We start from the raw sequence: 24,782 nt of genomic DNA, 5'->3' as shown, positions 1-24,782 counted from the left end.
AACAGATCGCAAAACTGGGCATCCATGAGGTGTTGTGGGTCATTAGCAGCAGCAGAATTGTACTCAACCACAATCTGTAACCTCATGGCCTGGCATATGCCCCACTCTACCATTACCATCAAGTCTGGGGACCAACCCTGGTTCAATGAAGAGAGCAGGAAGGCATGCCAGGAGCAGCACCAGGCATACCTCAAAATCAGGTGTCAACCTGGTGAAGCTGCAACCCAGGACTACTTGCGTGCCAAACAGCGTAAGTAGCATGCAATAGAGCTAAACAATCCCTCAACCAACAGATCAGCTGTAAGCTCTGTAATCCTGCCATATCCAGCCATGAATGGGGTGGACAATTAAACAACTAACTGGAGGAGGTGGCTCCACAAATATCCCCATCCTCAACGATGGGGTAGCCCAGCACATCAGTGCGAAAGATAAGGCTGAAGCATTTGCAACAATCTTCAGCCAGAAGTGCCGAGTGGATGCTCCATCTTGGCCTCCTCCTGAAGTCCCCAGCATCACAGATGCCAGTCTTCAGCCAATTCGATTCACTCCGCATGATAAGAAACGATTGAAGGCACTGGATTCTGCAAATGCTATGGGCCCTGACAACATTCCAGCAATAGTGCTGAGGACCTGTGCTCCAGAACTTGCCATACCCCTAGCCAAGCTGTTCCAGTACAGCTACAACACTGGCATCTACCCGGCAATGTGGAAAATTGCCTAGGTATGTTCTGTACACAAAAAGCAGGACAAATGCAACCCAGCCAATTACCGCCTCATCAGTCTATTCTTGATCATCAGTAAAGTGATGGAAGGTGTCATCGACAGTGTTGTCAAGCAGCACTTGCTTCGCAATAACCTGCTCAGTGAAGCTCGGTTTGGGTTCCACCAGGACCACTCAGCTCCTGACCTCATTACAGCCTTGGTTTAAACTTGGACAAAAGAGCTGAACTCCAGAGGTGAGATGAGAGTGACTGCCCTTGACATCAAGGCAGCATTTGACCGAGAATGGCATCAAGGAGCCCTGACAAAACTGGAGTCAATGTGAATCAGGGGGAAAACTCTCCACTGGTTGGAATCGTACCTAGCACAAAGGAAGATGGTTGTGGTTGTTGGAGATCAATCATCTCAGCTCCAGGACATCACTGCAGGAGTTCCTCAGGGTAGTGTCCTAGCCCCAACCATCTTCAGCTGCTTCATCAATGACCTTCCTTCAATCATAAGGTCAGACGTGGGGATGTTCGCTGATGATTGCACAATGTTCAGCACCATTCGCGACTCCTCAGATACTGAAGCAGTCTGTGTAGAAATGCAGTAAGATTTGACAATCTTGGGCTGATAAGTGGAAAGTAACATTCGCGCCACACAAGTGCCAGGCAATGACCATCTCTAACAAGAGAAAATCCAACCATCTTCCCTTGACATTTAATGGCATTACGATTGCTGAAACCCCCACTATCAACATCCTGGGGTTATCATTGACCAGAAACTGAACTGGAGTAAAAATAATTTTTTTAAAAATTCATTCATGGGATGTGGGCGTCACTGGCCAGGCCAGCATTTATTGCCCATCCCTAATTGCCCTTGAGAAGGTGGTGGTGAGCTGCCTTCTTGAAACGCTGCAGTCCATGTGAGGTAGGTGCACCCAGTGCTGTTAGGAAGGGAGTTCCAGGATTTTGACCCAGCGACAGTGAAGGAACGGCGATGTAGTTCCAAATCAGGATGGTGTGTGTCTTGGACGGGAACTTGCAGGTGGTGCTGTTCCCATGCATCTGCTGCTCTTGTCCTTCGAGGTGGTAGAGGTCGTGGGTTTGGAAGGTGCTGTCTAAGGAGCCTTGGTGCGTTGCTGCAGTGCATCTTGTAGATGGTACACACTGCTGCCACAGTGCGTCGGTGATGGAGGGAGTGAATGTTTGTGGATGGTATGCCAATCAAGTGGGCTGCTTTGTTCTGGATGGTGTCGAGCTTTTTGAGTGTTGTTGGAGCTGCACCCATCCAGGCAAATGGAGAGTATTCCATCACACTCCTGACTTGTGCCTTGTAGATGGTGGACAGGCTTTGGGGAGTCAGGAGGTGAGTTACTAGCCGCAGGATTCCTAGCCTCTGACGTGCTCTTGTAGCCACGGTATTTATATGGCTACTCTAGTTCAGTTTCTGGTCAATGATAGCCCCTAGGATGTTGATAGTGGGGGATTCAGCTATGGTAATGCCATTGAATGTCAAGGGGAGATGGTTAGATTCTCTCTTGTTGGAGATGATCATTGCCTGGCACTGGTTACTTGCCACTTATCAGCCCAAGCCTGGTTATTGTCCAGATCTTGCTGCATTCCTACACGGACTGCTTCAGTATCAAATACCATGACTGCAAGAGCAGGTCAGAGGCTAGGAATCATGTGGCGATTAACTCACCTCCTAACTCCCCAAAGCCTATCCACCATCTACAAGGCACAAGTCAGGACTGTTATGGGATACTCTTCACTTGCCTGGATGGGTACAACTCGAATAACACTTAAGAAGCTCAACACCCCATCCAAAAACATTCACTGTCGCCACCATCAACGCACAGTGGCAGCAGTGTGTACCGTCTACAAGATGCACTGCAGCAATGCACCTAGACTCCTTCGACAGCAACTTCCAAACCCGCAACCTCTACCACCTAGAAGGACAAGAGGGGCAGATGCATGGGAACATCACCACCTGCAAGTTCCCCTCCAAGTCACACATCATCCTGACTTGGAACTATATCGCTGTTCCTTCACTGTCACTGGGTCAAAATCCTGGAACTCCCTTCCTAACAGCACTGTGGGTGGACTGCAGTGGTTCAAGGCGGCAGTTCACCACTACCTTCTCAAGGGCAATTAGGGATGGGCAATAAATGCTGTCCTAGCCAACGACATCCATGAATGAATTTAATAAAAAAATTTCTTCACTCAGAGGATCATGAATGTCTGAAATTCTCTACCCCAGAGAGCTCTGGAGGCTGAGTCATTGAATATATTCAAGGCTGAGATAGACAGATTCTAGAATTATAGGGTTATGGGGACCAGGCTGCAAAGTGGAGTTGAGGCCAAGATCATATCAATCATGATCTTATTGAATTGCAGAGCAGGCTCGAGGGGCCATGTGGCCCACTCCTGCTCCTATTTCTTATGTTCTTAAGTTCTTTCTACGTATAGTACACAACTCAAGTAATGGAGGGAGTTCACAATTATATATAATGAAATATATAATAATTGAAATATTTTTATTGAAGATAACTGGTGATAATAGCGGTAACACTTTATTTAAAAGATGTTTACAAAAAATGCAATGGCAAATTGAACAGATACAATAAATTATCATGCACACCAAGATTTTGCACAAGCTAAAATGTTCTACTTTAGAATAGTTAAAAGATGATAAACTGCACTGAATTGAATAAAGTTGCATGAGTTTATTTCCCGGAGATGAGAGTAGTCACAGCAAACACAATGATGTAGTTATTGACACAATGACATGCAAATCCAGCTGTCTCCCTCTCTTTCAGGGTGAATGTAGTGATCCCATGGTCTCAGCTGGGAGCTTTGCTCAGAGAGAATGTGGTTTGGAGAATTGACCTTTCCAGGCGACCTCCTCACACAATGGGTTTGAGCGGGTAATTCGATTGATGAGACAGACTAATGAATTAGCTTATTGTTTACGATCTTTGGGCAGAGAAAGATCAAAGCCTAGCTCATTTGCATTTAAACTGCATTTCATCTTCTCTCTAATGATAGAAATATCACAGAAAAATGTTAATACTTTCAATGTGCATCGCAGTATTTCAAATTGTGCGATTGGGAGCACTGTGGCTTGAATTTGCTTGGTGTGTGTATGTCTCTTTTCAGCATGTAACTTAAATGCATGGTTCAGCTACACAGGGTTAGTTTGCCAAATTTTTGTACTTATTTTAAGGGTGTAATATATATTAGCTTCATAATCTAAGATAAGGCATTTAACTGGGAAATAAATTGAACACGTCAGTGAGGGGACAGGGAAGGGGGGAACTGAAAGATTGCTGGATTTGCACTTGACAGGTTGGTTTTTGATTGCTCTTTCTGATTTTGATATCTTTTGAGTGTCAGCTGTGGCTCAGTTGGTACCAATCTTGCCACTGAGAACTAACGTTCTGGCTTCAAGTCCCACTCCAGAAGCTTGAGCACGAAAATTAAGGCTAACACTCCAGGGCTGCACTGAGGGAGTGCTGTGTAAGACTTTCTATCTGGTCTAAAGATTCTAGTCTTTACTTTGGATATTAATGGCACGCAGCAACTTGGATATTGTTCCACTAGCTATCGTACACCTTTATTAAACCACTAAGCAATAGTACATGCTCACGATAATACCGGTTGCTCAGCAGCCCTGTGAGCCAGAGTCTGTCACAGTGGTCAATATGCTGACGAATTATCCTTGTTCAACTTCCAGATGTCTGACCATGCCACACTAACCACTGCAGCAAAGACGTTCCAGTGGGCTCTTCCTTTATTCCTTTTTTGCCATGGGCCTGTTCCATATAAGGTAAAACTTGTCTTTGACTCCTTCAATTGGCCTATAATTACCTCATTGTCCTTTCCAACACAAGTCAGTTACTTGTCCAGATGATTTCTACCTTGGGCCTCATGCAGGAATTCCAAGGCCTCCTGCTTCAGATAACAAAGCCAGCCTGAATCCACTTTGTTATCTCTAGCACCGTGATCAATCTCCAGGATAGTACAGACTCTGAACAAGCAAAAACCTGTATCTCTCCCGAGATGCTAGCACTTTTGCAGTTTAATTCATTTATAGGTTTTGTTAGTTCTGGCGAGGCTCTGTCAAGACTAAATTGACCATCCTGCCTTGTGCCTTCAGGGCCACAATACAGTTCATTAGATATCTTCGATCTGGGTACTGCTATGTTCCATGTTGCAGACAGACTCCACACACACAGGACTACACCACAACCAGTCTACATACATTAATATAAAAGAAATAAAGGAACAGTTACATGGTTACAAAGAATTCTGTACATTAGTTTACAACTGCACTGTTGGAGGTGCTGTCTTTCAGATTAGATGTTAAACTGAGGCCTCATCTGCCTCCTTGGTATGATGTAAAAGGTCCCAGAGGACTATTTCGAAGAAGAACAGGGAAGTTATCCCTGGTGTCCTGGCCAATAATTATTCCTCAATCAACATCACAAAAGAACAGATTATTTGGTCATTATCACATTGCTGTTTGTGGGAGCTTGCTGCGTGCAAATTGGTTGTTGCATTTCCTACATTACAGCAGTGGCTATACTTCAAAAGACCTTCATTGGCTGTAAATCACTTTGAGAGGTTCAGTAGTCATGAAAAGTGCTCTATAAATGCAAGTCTTTCTGCCCAGTGGAAACAGTGCCACATGAATACTGTCAATTAACTTAACGCCTTGTTTCCCCTGTCATGCCATCTTGCTCTGGCCTGCTGCCAGAAGGCAGACTAGCCAACCTGATTCGTGGATAGGCCCAATTAATATACACATCAGGGTCTCATTGGACTCCATTTGTCATTTTGGGACAGATCATGCTAGACTAATCTAATTGAATTTTTTGATCAAGTAACAGAAAAGGTTGAAGAAGGGAATGTGGTGGATTTTGTCTATATGGATTTTAAGAAAGCTTTAAAAAGTACCACATAAAAAGGCTGGTTAACAAAACTGAGGCTCATAGAATCGGAGGATAAGTGTTAGCTTGGATAAAAACTTAATCCAAGGACAGAAAACAGCGAGTCATGGTAAATGGTTGTTTTTCAGACTGGAGGATGGTAGCCAGTAGTTTTCCCCAAGGGTCAAATGACTTGTATATTGGAATACAGAATAACATTTCAAAATCTGATGATATCAAACTTGGAGGTGTGGTGAACAGTGAGGATGATACAAATCGACTGCAACAGGACATAAATAGGCTAGTAGAATGGGCAGACAAGTGGCAGATGGAATTTAATACAGAAACGTATGAGATGATGCATTTTGGCTGAAGGGATAGGGAGAGGCAATATAGACTTAATGGCACAGTTCTAACGTGTGTGCAGGAACAACGGAATTGGGGTTGATGTGCACAGATCCTTGAAGATGGCAGGACATATTGTAGTAGTTTGCAAAGCATATGGGATCTTGGGCTTCATAAATAGACATATTGAGTATAAATGCAGGGAAATTGTGCTGAACCTTTATAAAGCTCTTGTTAGTCCACAACTAGAGTATTGCATCCAGTTCTGGTCACCACACTTTAGGAAGGATATGAGGGTCCTTGAAATGGTGCAGAGGAGATTTACCAAAATGTTTCCAAGGATGGACAATTTTAGGAACGAGATTAGGTTGGAAAAGCTGGGTTTGCTCTCCTTAGAGCACAGATTGAAGGTTCTGGTCAAGGGATGCAGGGGCGATATGAGGCAGAACATTTTTTACCAGCAACTGGTAATGTTCTGGAACTTGCTGCCTATGAGGGGGTGGTAGTGAACACAATTAATGATTTCAAAAGGAAATTAGAATGGAAATTTGCAGGGCTATGGTAATAGAGTGTGGGGGGTGGATAGAGCTGACGAGATTGCTTTGCAAAGTGCTGGCATGAATGGCCTTTTTCTGTGTCCTAATGACTCGGCTGGTGTTCCAGCCTGAGAGGAGGCAGCAGATAGGTTCTGCTTTATTATTGCATGGCCAGTGTGCTCCTCTGGGTTTGACAAGACCAGCCTGGGCCTCTGCTGCTCTGGGTCCTCCTCCACCCCTGTTCCTCAGACCCATCTTCCAGAGCCCTGAGACTAGACTGCTAGACGTAGCAGAGGTCTTGAGAGTCCTTCTGCCAGAAGAAGGTGGGCTCAGCAGACTGCCACATGGGGTGGGTGGGTGGTATGCATTCTGATGCATTTTATCAAACCCATTCTCCCCCTGTCTTTGAATTCTGGCCACATGAGCATTCCCAATTTTGATTGCTCCATCATTAGCAGCCTAGACTCTACTCTCTGGAATCTCTCCCTAAACCTCTCCACCTCCCTTCAGACACTCTTTTGAACCTACCTCTTTGTTCAAGCTTTTAGCCACCAGTCCTAATATATCCTTATGTGCCACACTGTCAAAGTTTAGAGTTATAGAGAGATACAGCATCAAAACAGGCCCCTTGGCCTAATGAGTCTGCACCAACCATCAACCACCCATTTGTACTAATCCTACATTAATCCCATTTTCCCTCTCACATCCCCACCTTCCCTCAATTCTCCTACCACATAACTACACTTGGCACAATTTTTACAATGGACAATTTACCTATCAACCTGCAGGTCTTTGGCATGTAGGAAGAAACCAGAGCACCCAGAGGAAACCCACACAGTCATAGGAAAAACTTGCAAACTCTGCACAGGCAGTACCTAGAACTGAACCTGGGTCACTGGAGCTGTGAGGGTGCAATGCTAGCCACTGCACCACATATCACTCCTGTGTTCTTGGGACATTTTACTATGTTAAAGGTGCAAGTTGTTGTTGTTAGTGATTTTCCTTGAATTTCATCGGCAACAAATGAAACATCCCAACTCATGTCATGTTCTCATGCCCTGCCTTATCTCCGTGTCTTGGCTCTATTCTATCCCTACCTATTTTGGATTTGGTAAATGGTGGAAAACTCTAAATACTTTCTCTTGTCAAATTTCACGTGGAGACAGCAACACACTTTGGAAATTTAGGGGGCCAATATTCCCAGAATCCTGCTCCACTATCAGGTCAGTCTGGCTGACAGCAAACCCTGTTGATGGTCATTAAAAGAAAAGGACAGGGTACTGCATCATTTCTGGTGCTTCCTGATGACCATCCCATCTTGCAGCTCTGTCAGGGGACCAAGAACATCAAAGCAGCACCAGCAGCTCTCTCAGGAGACCAGGTCTGTTACGGCTGAAAAATTGTTTCTGTTTCTTCGTTGGCACTTTCCAATTATTTGGCACTGGAAAGCCAATATTCAGCTTCATCATTTTATCAGTTAAGTCCTCTTGCTTCATGCAAATAATCTTTCCTTTCATCTGATTCCAGACAAAACACAGTGGATTCTTGGCACTGGGTGAGGTCAACTTGCTCGTCACACCTCTTTGAATTGACATGAAAGAGATGGTGGAAGGGGCGATTTCCCCCTTCCTGTCACAATTTCCCAACTTTCAAAAAGGGCCAGCCAACTGCGGGGAACTTGAATCTTTCTTCTTCCCAGACAATCTCTGAATATCCAGGCCTCTGTGTTTTATTGACAATATATTCTGTTTTCTGCTTTGCTTCGGTTGAGTTGCTGAATTCACATGTAAATGGACCGCTGTAGAAGGATTTGCTGGTTGCCAACGTTTACCTACAGTTTTATATAAAATTCCGGCCCACGTTCAGTCCTGACTCAGGCAGAACACTTCTTGTTTGAAAGTTGTTAAGCAGTGCAGTGCACACTTTTTTGTCGCTATGAGTCTGTAGCAAAGTGCGGAATATTTTATTTAGAAAATTGATGGTGAGGTTAAAGTTATGAATTGAAATTCTTCGCCTTGGGTTCAATTAGCAAGTGTACCATGTGAAACGGAGCCAGAAAAGAGCTGAGCTAGCTAGAGAGTAGCTACAATGGACCCCAGCATGCTCGTTCTAGGCAACTCATGTAAAGATGTTCCCAATCATGATTCCCGATCCAGTGTCTCCTGCTGGAAAGTGCACTTGTGTGGACATCGGATCAGGATTGCGCTGGGCTCTGCTGTGATGCCTCACATTAAGACTCAATTATATAGACAGGCCAGTTGGTCAAAGGACTGAAACCAGTACACTGCTCCACTGGGAACCAGAACTTCAGCAGGTGGTAGCACCTTGAGGTGAGAAAACAATTGTAAATGGAAAACAGAATTAAGGAGTAAATTGCAATTTCAATCTGACGACAAAAACTTTGGCTTTTCTGGGTCATGGAACCTGTTTGCTCTGTTCAAACTCATTATTAACAGCATATTATCCATCATATGATTGTAGCACTTTTTTGAAATCTTGATGGTCTCGTGATGCCCTGTGAAGTAGGGTAGTTTAAATCTCACGTGAAGGGACTGACTGTTTGGTCATTGCATTCAGGGATTCTATGGTACGGTAAGATAAAGAGCTCATTTTTGTCGACAGACTTGGGTGAGATCTGATCTCGGGGGGTATGCACCTCAAGAGAAGAAAGAACTTTTCTCTGAAATTGCGGCCAACCAATCCGTAGAGGATAGGGTTCAGGCAACTGTTAAGGTAAGCCACACAGATCGTAAAGGGTATGGTAGTGTCAACAATTTCAGGAATGTCGCAATTTTTGATAATGTCCAAATGGGAAAGCACATCCAAGAAAGTGAAAACCTGGAATGGAAGCCAGCACAAAATGAACGACACCACGACAGCCACAATCATCTTAAATGTTTCATTGCTCACTGGCTTGCTTCTTTCAATCTGGTAGGCCTGCACCAGGCTCTTGATGATCAGGGAGTAACAAATCAAAATAATTAGCAGTGGAATTAGAAACCCAAGAAGGGGCTTCAACAAAGCCATGCCAAATATCCATTGCCTCTTGTGCTCATCTGGGTAATGAAAAGCGCAGATGGTTTTATTCCAGCTGTCGTAGTGAAAGGCGACACGGAAAACCATGGCAGGCAGGCTTGCTAAGCCAGCCAGTATCCAGACCATGATGCAAACCATCCGAGCATGGTCTAAGGTGCGCCTGGTCCTTGATTTCATAGGGTGCACGATGGCGAGGTAGCGGTCAATACTGAGACAAGTGACTAGGAACACACTGGCATTCATGTTCAGCAGTATGACGGTGGCATTCATCTTGCACAGGAAGACCCCAAAGGGCCAGTGGTACTCCATGGCAGCATAGGCCGCCCAGAACGGCAAAGTGATGACAAAGATCAGGTCGGCCAGTGCCAGGTTCAGTAGAAAGATGTTTGCAACTGTCGTCAGCTTTAGGTAGCAATAAATAACGAGCAGAACCATGCTGTTTCCCAAAACTCCCACCACAAAGATGATGCTGTATATGACAGGGATCATAAGGAAGATGTAATCATGCCTCCCACCAATTATGCAATTGTACAGTTTGTTCTCCACCGAGGTATTCTCCACCGATTTGTTCAGAATGTTTTCTTCCGTGTCCAGTGCAAGGTCGGATGGTAAGTTATGAAATACGCTGGAGTTTTCGGCCATCTGCATCCAATTCATTTCCAGGATCTATAGGCAGAAAAGGTATCATGTAAGTACATTTTTAAAGCCCAATTAAATTACACTATTTCCCTGGATGGCTTCTTCAGGATGATGCAACGGTCCCCTTCTAGAAGAAGAAATGCTCCAAGCAACTCCGCACTGGACAGCTTTCCTCACAGAGAATACCTTAGTCTAGTTTGTTCACTTCCAAGTGTGCGTGTTGATTCAGACAACATTGGGGTGAGGGGAAGGGGGCAGTGGGAGTCATTTTAACCAAAGCCACCCACCGGGATACTGATGGGATCAGGATAAACACCAGTTTTACACCATGTCCTTTTTAGAGGAATCAAGGGATTTGGGATAGTCTGAGAAAGCATAGTTGAGATAGAAGATCGACTATTATCTTATTGAATGGCGGAGCAAGCTGAGGGGCTATATGACCTACAATTGATCCTACATCTTATTTGCTTACCCTCCATTGACTTCAGTGGAAAGTAAAGTCAGGTGGGATGTAAAACCAATGTTCGACCCTATCCCATCAGTTTCCCACAAGGCACCTGTGGTGAAATGACCCCCAGCTTCTCCACATCGCCTCCTCCAGGAAGTTGGACCAGATTAGTTAATACAGTTGATGCTATTGGTGTAGTTTTGTGACTCTCACCTAGGCTTCCTTTAGCTCGTTGTATTGATCAAGAGCTACAGAGATCTCCACAATTGTCTGATAAGACATTTTGAAATGAGTTTGGAAATCTTGGATTGTTTTCACTTCCTGAGATAAAATGGAGTGCAATTGCAAGGATATTCCACCTAATAACCTGATTGCTTCATGACTACAGAACTAATGGGAGGGGTAGGTATTCCTGAGATTTGAAACTGGAGCCTTTGCTCTGTAAAACGTACAATGTATTCATGTTGCTTGCTCTGCGTGCAAACAACCCTCACCACTCTTAAAATTAGCTGTTAGAATCATGCTGAAAGATTGGTGGAAAATCCTTTTTACTTCTAAAAATAACATTGTTTGTTTTCTATGTTCAATGATGTTCGGAATGAGAGTGATTAGGGGTTGAGGGTTTAATATTGACAGTTCTCAGGATGGAATGAATCACCAGTTTATGTGGTTAATTATTGGTCCATTTTCATCAGCTGTCAGTGAGCTCTCTGCAATTGATATAGGATGACTTTAAGAAGGATGCCAGAGCCTTGGAGAGGATGCAGAGGTTATTTATCAGAATGAAACTAGGGTTAAAGAACTTTATTATGTGGAAAAATTAGAGAACTTGGGATTAGTTTTCTGAGAGCACAGAAGTTAAGGGGAGATTTAATAGAGGCGTTCAAAATTATAAGGGATTTTAATAGAATAAATAAGTAGAAATTGTTCTCAATGGCAGCAGGATTGCTAACCAGAGGACACAGGTTTACGATAATTGACAAAAGAACCAGAGAGGAGCCGAGGAGAATTTGTTTTTATGCGGCAAATTGTTATGATCTGGAATGTACTGCCTGAAAACGTGGTGAAAGCAGATTTTAAAGCAACTTTCAAAAGGGAGTTGAAAAAGAAACATTTGCAAGGCTCTGAGGAAAGAGTGGGGGAATGGGACTAATTGGATAGCCATTTCAAAGAGCTGGCAGAAGTACGATGGGCCGAACGGCCTCCTTCCATGCTGTATCATTCTATAATTTCTATGATTCTAAGCTTAGAGAGATACAGCACTGAAACAGGCCCTTCGGCCCACCGAGTCTGTGCCGACCAACAACCCCCCATTTATACTAATCCTACATTAATCCCATATTCCCCACCACATCCCCACCATTCTCCTACCACCTACCTACACTAGGGGCAATTTATAATGGCCAATTTATCTGTCAACCTGCAAGTCTTTGGATGTGGGAGGAAACCAGAGCACCCACTGGAAACCCGCGCGGTCACAAGGAGAACTTGCAAACTCCGCACAGGCAGTACCCAGAACCAAATGCGGGTTGCTGGAGCTGTGAGGCTGTGGTGCTAACCACTGCGCCACTGTAGAAATAATTTAAAATTTAATTCTGTGCCAGAATACATCTTAATTTTTTAACTCTGTGATGTATTAATAGCCTTCAGTATTGGGATGTCTAAACTTTTATATCACTTTCCAAATATATCATTGTTAATACAGCCTACTTTCACTTATAATGATCAAATGTCCTTCAACTATATCTCAGTGCTTGATTTGCCTGGCTCATAAAAGCTTTATGCTGATCAAATACCTTCATAAAATTATCAATAAAGATGTCCAATGCATTTTCATTTGCTGAATTTAATGTTTTAATTAAGTGACAAGAAGCTCTGGGATTCAAATCCTCAGATATCCAGCCCAGGATTTTACCCAGGTGATGGGGTCTCGACCACTGGCAAAAGTGCCGGCGAGAGCCCTGCGTCGCCTCCTCTGGGGAAGGCCTACTGGATCAAGTGCCAAGAAGGCACTTAGGTGAACAGTGGCGGTCTTTCCCTGGGATCAAGGACCCTGGCGGCAGATGTGCCGCTTGCTGACACCTGTCGGCCAATCAGAGGTTGGCAGCTCGTAACTGAGCAGCGCCACCGCTGAGGAGGTGGCCGCTGCTGGTACTCAATTCACCTGAGGCCCTGGACCCAGGCCACAGGTAGGTCAGGACGGGAGGGCTTGTGCGGTGGGGGTTGCAGGAGAAGGGGTGTAGGCGGGGTCGGCAGCAAGGGAGAGGGGGGGTGGCTCTCAGAGGGCCCCCCCCTTCCCGATGCTGGGTCCATCGGTCAGGCACTGAGTGCCCTTGAATGAGGGACCACCCCTGGAGCCAGCAAGCAACCCACACTTGTTTGCTTGTTGCGCTCTCCGTGCGGCGACAGGCCTGCCCACTGCATGGCTAATTCCATTAATTGCCCACTTAAGGGCCTCAATTGGCGGTGGGGAAGGAAGGCCAATCACTGCCTTCCCGCCCCAGACTTTATTTGGGTAGAGGGGGAAGATGACGTGGTCACCCACCACCCCCCCCCCTGTCACCATCCCGCCTGATTATGTGCTCTCCCTGCTTCTAAACCCAACACGGGCGAGAGCATAAAATTCCTCCCAATTCTACAAAACCAAATATGTCCTCAGTTCTCCACACTACATTATAGGGCCACTTCCATAAAATGCAAATTTGTATCATAAGTAAGAACTTGTCAGGCACGTCTATCTTTAGGGTTGGTGAAGTGGACAGAAGGGCTATGATTAATGACAGGCTAGAGTTTTGAGTATCCCAGGAGTTTTTGTATTAAACTTCTGTCAAAATGCTACGATAATTTATAGGTGGCTTATGCAGAGTGTAAATTCCTTCCCACAAATGACCCATAAAGCCAAACTGATATTATACTCAAGTGTGTAATATGTCCATAATTTAAACAAAATGCTAAGCTGATATGAAAATAAATGAGTGTTTTTCTTTTACCTACAGGGGACTGTTAATCTGCAGTACAGTCAAGTTCAGCATTCATTTGATTTCTTATGCCATTAAGGAAAGAAAATAACACTACATACTAACAGCACAAGCATTGTGCAATTGACAGGCAACCAACAACCCAAGTGTAATCTATTTTACTGATGTCTCATTCCTTCTAGTTTGATAAACCCTTTGATACTTTACAACTCTCTGCAGTGAATGCATATCCACTGGGATTAGGCAAATCCAAAAGTCCTTATTCCAATATCACACATTTGAAACATGGAGGCTAACAGTGAGCAACAGCCCAAAGTTTCCTACACAAAGCCAGATTGCTTCTTAGTTCATATCACTGGAAGTAGTGGTGTCAAAATTTCTGGAGTCCTGCACTCTATCCAAGAGTATAGTTAGTCTGGCTTAATGTTGACGCTGTTACAAGTCCTGAGAATGTGTTGTTAGCTTAAAGGGCATTTGCGCCCATGTCTTTTAAGGCAGTCATTAGTCCATCCTGTAGGGCGCCAGGAATATCAGAGCCTTGTCACTCTATTCGGAGGCCAGTACTATTCCATTCAAAGTTTATAATTGCTGCTCTCCCAGTGGCAATTGATCTTCTTGGAATCAGTTACCATCATGAACCTGACATGAAGTACTGGTTAAGTAAATGTGGTTGCTTCATGCACGTGTACTTTCCCTTGGCCCTAGCAGAGAAAAATAAAGATTTGCATTTATATAGCGTCTTTCACGCCCTCAGATTGTCCCAAAGCACTTTACAGCCAATGGGATACTTTGTGAAGTTTAGTTGCTGTTATAATGTAAAAAACACAGCAGCCAATTTGTGCACAGCAAGGCCCCGCAATCAGCAATGTGATAATGACCAGATAATATGTTTTTGCCATGTTCTTTGAGTAATAAATATTGGTCAGGACACCAGGGATAACTCCCCTGCTCTTCTTTGTGCAGTGGGATCTTTTACATGCACTTGAGAGGGCCTTGGTTTTACATCCCATTCAAAAGACAGTACCTTTGACAATGAAGCACTGCTCAGCACTGCACTGGAGCATCAGCCTTGATTTTTGTGCTTAAGTCCTGGAATGTGACTTGAACTTGCTAATGTTGAACTAAGAGGCAAGAATGCAACTGACTGAGCCAAAGCTGACACATGTAAAGGTAGAAGTGGCAGAATTTATAGTGTAGGGTTGTCATTCTGTCAGTTCTGCCTCTGAGTGACAACACGACGGAGGGAGATGGCTATGAGAAGCCATCGATTCCACTCCCATTGAACTATACAAATTTTAGAAAAACAGAAATGCCTCACACTTTGCATATATATAGCACTTTGATGCAAAAAAAAAGAAACTTCTCAGAGGTATAATCAAACAAAAATGGGCCCTAAGTCAAAAAAGGAGTTATTAGGAAGAGTAAGCAAAAACTTGGTTCAAGAAATTAGTTATTGAGAGGGTCTTAAAGGAGGAGAGCGAGGTAGGGGGGGTTGGAGAGGTGGAGGGGTGGAAAGGGTACAAAAGGAGACTAGAGCCTAAATTTTGGGCCTCCTGCTGGACTTAAGTCCTCCTGTCCTCCTAGGACCAGTAATTTCAGGACAATGACTTGAGTTTAAAATAAGTGGCTGTATAATTGGTAACACACACAATGGGCTGAATTTTCCTGGCCCTATGGTGTTGGGCTTGGAGGCGATGGGTCTGGTGGGAGCCGTAAAACAGCAGAGAGACACGTCAGGATGGCCTCCCAATGCATTCCTGCCACCAGGGAATTTTCCTACGGGCAGCCTGGGAAATGGATCAGCTGACCACTGAACGGAGGCAGGCAGCCAATTTACATACTTAAGGCCCCAATTAGCGGCGCATTTGTGGCACCGCCCAGCATTTTGCCAGTGGCGGAGTGCCACCCTCCCCGCCACGTGAGAAGGCTGCCAGCTCCATGGGGATGGCCTCCCTGCGGCAGGGAGGGAGTGGAGCCAATCTGCTCCTCCACAATTACACCCAGACATTGAAGTTGAAAATTAACTCCCAATAACATGGGAATAAAAGACATGCATATATCCATGAAACATGAAATAACACTGTGACAAGAAAATGGAGCTTCCATGCTACCTCTAGTAGTTTCTTGGCAGAAGTGGGATGGGTGGATATCTTTAGTATGTCCACCCATGTATGGATGAATGTACTGAAATGATTTCCAAATCATTAAATCATGCAGTTCAGAAGGAGGCCTTTGAAAGAGCTACCAATTAGTCCCACTCCCCTGCTACTTCTCCATAGTTCTACAAATGTTCTCTTTTCAATAACAGAGATGCATCATGCAATGTGTTTGCCTTCACTTCACTCATAGCAAGGCTGGAGACGTTGACTTCAATGGAAAATAAATTAGGGTGCATTGTGAAATGGGTAGTTGATTCACCATTGCCTGTTCCATTCTGCTGTCCAAGACCCACTTCACCCCCAATAAGTTTATTAAAAAGCAAACTCATTACAACATTCCTAAGTTACAACAGCAACTACTCTCAAAGAAAAAGTACTTCAATGGCTGTAAAGCGCTTTGTGATGTCTGGTGAAAAGCACTATATAAATGCAAGTCCTTCTTTCTTTCAAACTCATTTGATATGAGTGGGTATATATCTGTACACTAATGTCTAACAGAGTCATTTCTAGGCTGTACTGTTTAAAAATGAAAGTGGATTTTCTATAACCAATGTTAGAGGAGCATCACCCTGATCCTTCACGCACCCTCAGAGTTCTCTTTGGCCTCTTGTGAAAGTGATGGATTATACCCTTTTTGAGACTCAGCATGTTTAATGTGCTTTAGCTCTGCCTGAAACAAGTCCCCTCAGAGGTCTTGTGCTGTTTACCTTATCTGGAAAGTTCTACATGTCAACAATGTGAAGGCTTCACACAAATGTACCATACCGTTAGCAATAAATACAGGAAGATTCCTTGGGCAATGTTCAAAGGTCAAGATATCTCAAGGGCTTTTGGTACATTATTCATGTGGATGTGCGAAAAACTGTAATGAGAAACAGCTGAATAAATGTCACACTCACAACAACTTGTATTTACTTGGGACAAAGCTGCAACGTACAGTGTGGAAAAATGGCATAACTTAATAGTTCACTTATAAATGGTTCTCAATGCACCAAGGCTCTCTGAAAAAGTGATCACATGTAGTTCCTAATGATTAATCTTAAATGTTTGTCTCTATCTCAAAATTGTCTGCAAGTTATTGAAGAAAAAGTTTGGTGTGAGATATATTGTTCTCCCTTTATACAGTCCAGTACATACATGTCAAAGCTATTTTTGGTGTTGTGATATGTGAGAAATATTTTTAATCTGTAACAGTTTTCTGACTATTTCAGTTCCAGCTTAACAGGAGAAGGCAGCCTTTGGGGTTTCCTGTTAATTATCCAGCCTCATTTGCCTCAGTGAGATATTTCTGGTCCTCTCACTTACATGAAACAAAAGGAAAAACCTATGGGGCTGAATTTTCTGTAGTGCAGTACTAGTAAATGTTATGTGTAATGGCAGTGTCAAAGCAAATGATAGTGTTTATTTGTCTATCATCAACGCTGTTCAGCCTGGCCTTTACATACTGTTCTGGTACAGTGGGAACAAACCTAATGGAGCAGTTTTTGTCTGCTGTACAGTTCAGGAGCTGGCATTGGGACATAAATAAGGTATACAGTAGCAAATATGACATTTTTAAATTTATATTTGTTCGTGGGATGTGGGCGTCGCTGGCTAGGCCAGCATTTACTGCCCATCCCTAATTGCCTTTGAACTGAGTGGCTTTCTAGGCTATTTCAGAGAGCATATTAAGAGTCAACCACATTGCTGTGGGTCTGGAGTCACATGTAGGCCAGACCAGATAAGGACAGCAGATTTCCTTCCCTAAAGGACATTAGTGAACCAGATGGGTTTTTACAACAATTGACGTTTCATGGTCACCGTTAGATTAGGTTTTTTTCTAATTCTCAGATTAATTGAGTTCAAATTTCACCATCACCAATATGACTGCAGTGTATCTTAATGTGCATTCTGACATTTTATAAGCATCCCTGGCAAGTACGGTCAGAAGAATGGTAATCCCCAAAATTTGCAGCCATAAAAGTAGCCTTATATCTGTAACCTCCATCAGCCTACAACCCTCTGAGAACTCTGCGTTCCTTCAATTCTGGCCTCCTGTGTATTCCTTATGCTCTTTATCCCAGCATTGGCAGCTGTGCCTTCTGCTGTCTAGGCTTTAAACTCTGCAATTTTGCCCCTAGACCTCACTGTCTCCTTTACGATACTCCTTGCTCATGTGCTCAAAGCCCTGAGCCATGGTGGTGCACATGAGCTGGATGTACTCCTCCATTCTCTGCCCATGATCCCACACTGCCTCAGAGAATTCCAACATGTGGGAACACATCTGCTCTTGCTGGTCTAAGTACAGCCTCCTTTCCTGTGACTTTTGAGGCCCTGCATCTGCACCCGGCTGAGTAGGACTGTGTCTGTCCTCCATCCACGAGGGGAACTGCCCACAGCTGCCTCTGTCTCTGTCACCTCCACCTGCACACTCGTAATGTGATCATCACCCAGTGCCACCCTATCTAACTGCATACAAGAACCTACTGAAGTGACTGTATCCGCTGTGGTGGAGAATGCACTTGCAAAGTGTAGTGTATCTTGGTCTGAGGCTTGGTCTGGCAGCCCTTGGCCTGGTGATGGTGCAGGAATTGGTCTTAACGCCTCAATGTCAACACCTGCAGGAGACACAAGAACAGATCATTAGAACTAGCCTTGGAGAACAGAAGCCTCTGCAATGCTGAGGCTTCCCAGTGCAACTCAATCTTCAGATTGGGTTGGAGTGCAATGCAACCCCTTAATGCATGCATTCCAGTTTGTATTCACTCTCTCCACCAAGGATGCCCATCTCGCCTTCTGCGATTTTCTCACAGTCAGCGACCCTGGTAATCTCAGTGCTCCCTCTTCCATTGTGGTGATGATGTGTAGGAAGGGAACCCATCCTCCTGTCTGGGGCCTCTCCCAGGCATTATGTGCCCATTTTTCCTGCAAGGACAAAATAAAATGATACGGCACTACTGACCTCTAAGGCCAATGCCATTTTCTCATATAGAGTCATAGAGTTATACAGCACAGAAACAGGCCCTTCGGCCCATCATGTCTGTGCCAGCCATCAAGCACCTAACTATTCTAGTCCCATTTTCCAGCACTTGGCCCGTAGCCTTGTATGCTATGGCGTTTCAAGTGCTCATCTAAATATTTCTTAAATGTTGTGAGGGTTCCTGCCTCTACCACCACTTCAGGCACTGTATTCCATATTCCAACCACCCGCTGGGTGAAAAAATCTTTCCTCAAATCCCCTCTAAACTTTCTGCCCCTTACCTTAAATCTAGGCCCCCTGGTTATTGACCCCTCCGCTAAGGGAAAAAGTTTCTTCCTATTTAACCTATCAATACCCCGAATAATTTTGTATACCTCAATCATGTCCCCCCTCATCCTTCTCTGTTCTAAGGAAAACAACTCTAGCCTTTTCAGTCTCTCCTCATAGCTGAAATGCTCCAGCCCAGGCAACATCCTGGTGAATTTCATCTGCACCTTCTCCAGTGCAATCACACCCTTTATATAGTGTGGTGCCCAGAACTGTACACAGTACTCCAGCTGTGGCCTAACTAGTGTTTTATACAGATCCATCATAACCGCCCTACTCTTATATTCTATGCCTCGGCTAATAAAGGCAAGTATCCCACAGGCCTTCCTAACCACCTTATCTACCTGTGCTGCTGCCTTCAGTAACCTATGGACAAGTACACCAAGGTCCCTCTGACCTTCTGTACTTCTTAGGGTCCTACCATCCATTGTATATTCCCTTGCCTTGTTATTCCTCCCAAAATGCATCACCTCACACTTCTCAGGATTAAATTCCATTTGCCATAGCTCCGCCCATCTTACCAGCCCATCTATATCATCCTGTAATCTAAGGATTTCCTCCTCACTATTTACGACACCACCAATTTTCGTGTCATCTGCGAACTTACTGATCATACCTCCTATATTCACGTCTAAATCATTAATGTACACTACAAACAGCAAGGGTCCCAGCACTGATCCCTGTGGTACAACACTGGTCACAGGCTTCCACTCGCAAAAACAACCCTCGACCATTATCATCTTTTCCTGCCACCAAGCCAATTTTGGATCCAATTTGCCAAATTGCCCTGGATCCCATGGGCTCTTACCTTCTTAACCAATCTCCCATGCGGGACCTTATCAAAAGTCTTACTGACGTCCATGTAGACTACATCAACTTCTTTGCCCTCATCTGCACATCTAGTCACCTTCTCGAAAAATTCAATCAAGTTAGTTAGACACGATCTCCCCCTGACAAAGGCATGCTGACTATCCCTGATTATTCCCTGCCTCTCCAAGTGGAGATTAATCCTGTCCCTCAGAATTTTTTCCAATAGTTTCCCAACCACTGATGTTAGACTCACCGGCCTGTAATTACCTGGTCTATCCCTACTACTCTTCTTGAATAATGGTACCACATTCGCTGTCCTCCAGTCCTCTGGCAACTCTCCCGCGACCAGAGAGGATCTGAAAATTTGTGTTAAGAGCCCCTGCTATCACCTCCCTTGCCTCACATAACAGTCTGGGATACATCTCATCTGGGCCTGGGGGTTTATCCACTTTTAAGCCTGCTAAAACATCTAATACTTCCTCCCTTTCAATGTTAATATGTTCAAGTATATCCATAGTGTACACAAATAAAAAGTAATCATTTAAAACCTCACCTATGCCCTCTGGCTCCACACACAGATTGCCACTTTGGTCCCTAATGGGCCCTACTCTTTCTGTGGTTATCCTCTTGCCCTTAATATACTTATAAAACACCTTAGGATTTTCCTTTATATTGACCGCCAGTGTTTTTTCATGTCCCGTCTTCGCTTTCTTAATTACTTTTTTAAGTACGCCCCTACACTTTCTATACTCCTCTAATGTCTCCGCTGTTTTCAGTGCTCCGAATCTGCCATAAGCCTCCTTTTTTCTCCTGATCCAATACTGTATATTCCTTGACATCCAGGCTTCCCTGGACTTGATGGTCCTCCCCTTCACCTTAACGGGTACATGTTGGCTTTGAACCCTCACTATTTTCTCTTTGACTGACTCCCACTGGCCTGATGTAGACTTTCCTACAAGTAGCTGCTCCCATCTATTTTGGCCAGATCCTGTTTTATCAAATAGAAATTGGCCTTCCCCCAATTCAGTACCTTTATTTCTGGCCCATCTTTGTCCTTTTCCATAACTACTTTAAATCTTACAGAGTTATGGTCACTATCCCCGAAATGCTCCCCCACTGATGCTTCTACCATTTGTCCAGCTTCATTTTCTAGGATTAGGTCCAGTACTGCCCTTTCTTTTGTAGGACTTTCTACGTACTGACTCAAAAAGCTCTCCTGTATGCATTTTAAGAATTCCTCCTCCTTTAAGCCTTTTGCACTAAGACTATCCCAGCTGATATTAGGTAAGTTGAAATCCCCTACTATTATTACCCTATTATTTTTACACATGTCTAAGATTTGTCTATATATCTGCTCCTCTATCTCTCCCTGACTGTTTGGAGGCCTGTAGTACACTCCCAGCCAAGTGATTGCCCCCTTTTGTTTTTAGGTTCTACCCATATGGCCTCATTTGAGGAACCTTCTAGGATATCATCCCTCCTTACTACAGTAATTGACTCCTTGATCAACAGTGCAATGTCACCTCCTCTTTTACTCCCTCCCCTGTCGCGCCTGAAGATTTTATATCCTGGAATATTGAGTTGCCAGTCCTGCCCCTCCCTCAACCATGTCTCTGTGATAGCAATAACATCATAATGCCATGTGCTAATCAACGCCCTCAATTTATCTGCCTTACTCGTAAGACTCCTTGCATTATAGTATATGCAATCCAGCCTTGCATTTTTCACTTGTGCCTTAACAGGTCTATATTTGCTCTGCCTTCCAGACTGACTCAGTTTCTCTTCTATAGTTGGCTGTACCTCCACTCTGTATCCCCTCCCCCTGCCAAATTAGTTTAAACCCCCCTCAACAGCACTAGCAAACCTCCCAGCAAGGATGCTGGCCCTGTTCCGGTTCAGGTGCAACCCGTCCAACTTGTACAGGTCCCACCTTTGCCAGAAACAGACCCAGTGATCCAGGAACCTAAAGCCCTCCCTCCTTCACCATCTCCTCAGCCACGCATTTATCTGCTCTATCCTCCTATTCCTATACTCGCTAGCACGTGGCACCAGGGGTAATTCAGAGATTACAACCTTTGAGGTCCTGCCTTCTAATCTGCTACCTAGCTCCCTAAATTCTTGTTGCAGGACCTCATATGGATATGTATAAGAGGCTGCATGAATCAGTACTGGCAGGTCCTCAGCAGCACTATGGCTCTGAGCCTTGCTGAGGGTTCATTAAGTCCCATGTTCAGGAGCAGGACGTGCCCTCAGGCTCCTCAGCTGGAGGTTGAAAACACAGTGTCCTGTCCTGAGGGTTTGGTGTTGCATGCACCTTTCCAGAGTGAAAAAGGCCATTGAACCTCTTCCTGCATGGGACCAGGTTCTAGTGGACCACACACAGTCTGCTCACTGTCTCTGCCACATTGATCCAGGCCTGCTTTGCCTGGGAGGGTGGCTTTCACCTGCCACCCTCCGGAAAGGGGAGCTCCCTCCTCCTCCTCACAGCTTTGTAGGAGGCCCTCCAAGTCTGCATCTGCAAAGCGAGGGAAGCCCGGTCCCAAATCTCAGGCCTCTGCCTCTCCTGCACCATCAGGAATAGTACCACAGCAATTGATTCAGTGAAATGGCAGCTATTATGGGTTTACATCGGGCCCCCTCCCTTTCAAACCCACCTCCGATCCCCACCTTGTGGCTGCTAATTGGCCGACGAACCCAGCCTCCAGTCAATTAACAGGCTGCCCCTGTGAAAATTGGGTGCTGCGACTGCTTCCCCCGATGGATAGGATTGGGACTCAGAAACAGTCCCGACATCTGTTTTCCACCCCAGAAGGAAAGCCCTGCTGTGAGTATCAGCTGTGGCCCAATGGATAATGCTTTTTGCTTCTTAGTCTGAAGGTTGTGAGTTCAAGTCCCACTCCAGGAACTTGAGTACAAACTCTAGGCTGATGCTCTTGTGCTAGTACTGAGGGAGTGCTGCACTGTCAGAGGTCCCAACTTTCAGATGGGATGTTTAAACAAAGGCTATGACTGCCCGCTCAGCTGGACACAAAGTATCCCACGGCACCATTTCAAAGAAGAGCATGTGTGTTCATCCTGGCCAACACTTAGCCCTCAAACAGCATCACTAAAAACAAATTGCCTAATCATTATCTTATTGCTGTTTGTGGGAGCTTGTAGTGTGCAAATTGGCTGCTGTGTTTCTGCATTACAACAGTGAGTACACTTCAAAAGTACCTCACTTTGGAATGTTACATGAAAGAAACAAATGTGAACAAGGTGCATTGTAATGAGTCCTTTTATGTCGTCTGACGCAAAATAAATGAAATGCGTGGAGTTCAGTTGGTTGAAGATCGCAAACAGGTTCATTTACAGCTAGACTATTATATACAGACCACCTCCAGGTGCTTACCCATTGTCTCTCGAGATAAGGAGGCCAAAGAAGATTATATACAGTACAGAGCTAACTATTTATAGAACCTTAGTCTGGATGTTACAGTTGCAGAGTGACTCTGGCTCTAAGTCACATGATTGCATCCTGGCACGTAGCTCATTAGCATACTAAGATCTTAAAGGGACATCACTCTTAAAGGTAATCATACAACATCCCCCTTCTTTCCAAAGATAAGACTCTTATACTAAAAGTAAAAGCATATAACATTGGATAACATCAGAATTATCTACATATTACAAACTTTACAAGTATAGACGTTCAAAAGTCCATATATCGTCTCGGTGATTTGACAACTCTTGCTCGGAGAAGCTGCATCTCAGCTGTTGCTGTTTTTTCTGAGGTTTCTCCCTTTCTGCATTCAGTTTCTGTTGCTCTACCTTCAGCCTGTGAAAATACTCTGTTGCTTTTCTCAAGATGGCCACTTTTGAGGCCTTGTTATTTTTGGAAAGTTCCAGCACCTCATCTCAAAGAGCCAACAGACAATGCTTCAAACTCATTTCTCCTCTTTCTCTTCAGGACATTGTGTGTCCTTTGCCTCTCCTCATCCTCCATCTGAAGGCTTGGAGTTCAAGGTTGAGGACTTTTGGGGGAAGAGTACTTGGTCTCATGGAGGTACCTGTTCGTTCTGGCTTGTTGTGGTGCTGGCGGTTCTCTAGAGAGCAGAAGTGAAGATGCAGCATAGTCATGCTGTTGCTGGGTTTCCAGACTGCATCGGTTGATGTTGGTCAGAGTCTGCGAGCGGTCTCCGGTCCCTGGAGATATCCCCTTGTCAATGATCTCGTGGATGGTTATGATGTTGAGGTCCTTACACGCTGGTAGTCCTGCCACTGCTGGTCTGCTTGTGTCTACAAGGTAGAATTTTTGTGGTTTCCATGCTGTCTTGCCATAGCTGTATTGCATTGTTAGTGTGCCATTGCAAGGAATGAGCAACCCATTGTATGCAGATAACTTGGCAGTTGTCGGTTGTATCATTGATTTCCAAAGACTCCTGCACAGTTCTTTGAGTATTCGGACTGGTAGGATATTTTCACTAGCGCAGGTGTCAATCTTGACACTGAGTGTATGTTTGCCATCTTTCTTTGGGCATGTCATGTTAATAGTGGCGAAAGCTTCCAGTTGTTTGACTTCATCAACATGATGTGTCAGGTCCACAATGTGGAATGCCTGTTTGTCTTCTGGTTGAGAATTACTCCTCGTTGAGTCTTGTCTCAGGCCTGTTTTACTGTGGACTTCGTGTATCGGCTTGTGTTTACACAGGTCTCTGGCATTTCCTTGCTGCTATTACCTGGTTGTTACGCCTGTCTTCTGTTTGTCTGTGTCCTGCTTCGGCTTTTGGCTGCATCTTTGGAACCAGATGTCTTGAATAGATGGGCCCAGCGTCATTTTGCACTGCACGCCTTGCACAGGTCACGAAATGAGGGCACTTACCACACAGCTTGCTGCTCTTTTCGACCTGGTTATGCTGCCTTTACAGTTG

At 44.5% G+C, this 24,782-nt stretch overlaps 1 protein-coding gene across 3 annotated transcripts in view; it reads right to left on the bottom strand.

Annotated features, from left to right (window-relative positions):
• Positions 1-3,425: 3,425 nt before the first annotated feature.
• The window catches only part of agtr1a (angiotensin II receptor, type 1a), a 38,771-nt gene continuing 17,414 nt past the window's right edge, over positions 3,426-24,782 (bottom strand). The window contains exons 2-4 of one of the 3 annotated variants that reach the window (XM_068042604.1): positions 18,243-18,373; positions 16,542-16,638; positions 3,426-10,218 (exon numbers count right to left, since the gene is read on the bottom strand). In XM_068042604.1, the coding sequence (XP_067898705.1) occupies positions 9,049-10,209 (1,161 nt within the window). In that variant the 5' untranslated portion in view covers positions 10,210-10,218; positions 16,542-16,638; positions 18,243-18,373 and the 3' untranslated portion in view covers positions 3,426-9,048. The remainder of the gene's footprint in view (positions 10,219-16,541; positions 16,639-18,242; positions 18,374-24,782) is intronic. The other 2 variants (XM_068042605.1, XM_068042606.1) reach the window with 2 other exon arrangements.

The sequence above is a fragment of the Heterodontus francisci genome, chromosome 11 (genome assembly GCF_036365525.1).
Source record: "Heterodontus francisci isolate sHetFra1 chromosome 11, sHetFra1.hap1, whole genome shotgun sequence".
Lineage (NCBI taxonomy): Eukaryota > Metazoa > Chordata > Chondrichthyes > Heterodontiformes > Heterodontidae > Heterodontus > Heterodontus francisci.
Note: the sequence above shows the minus strand (reverse complement) of the source record. Positions and strands in the feature narration are given on the sequence as shown.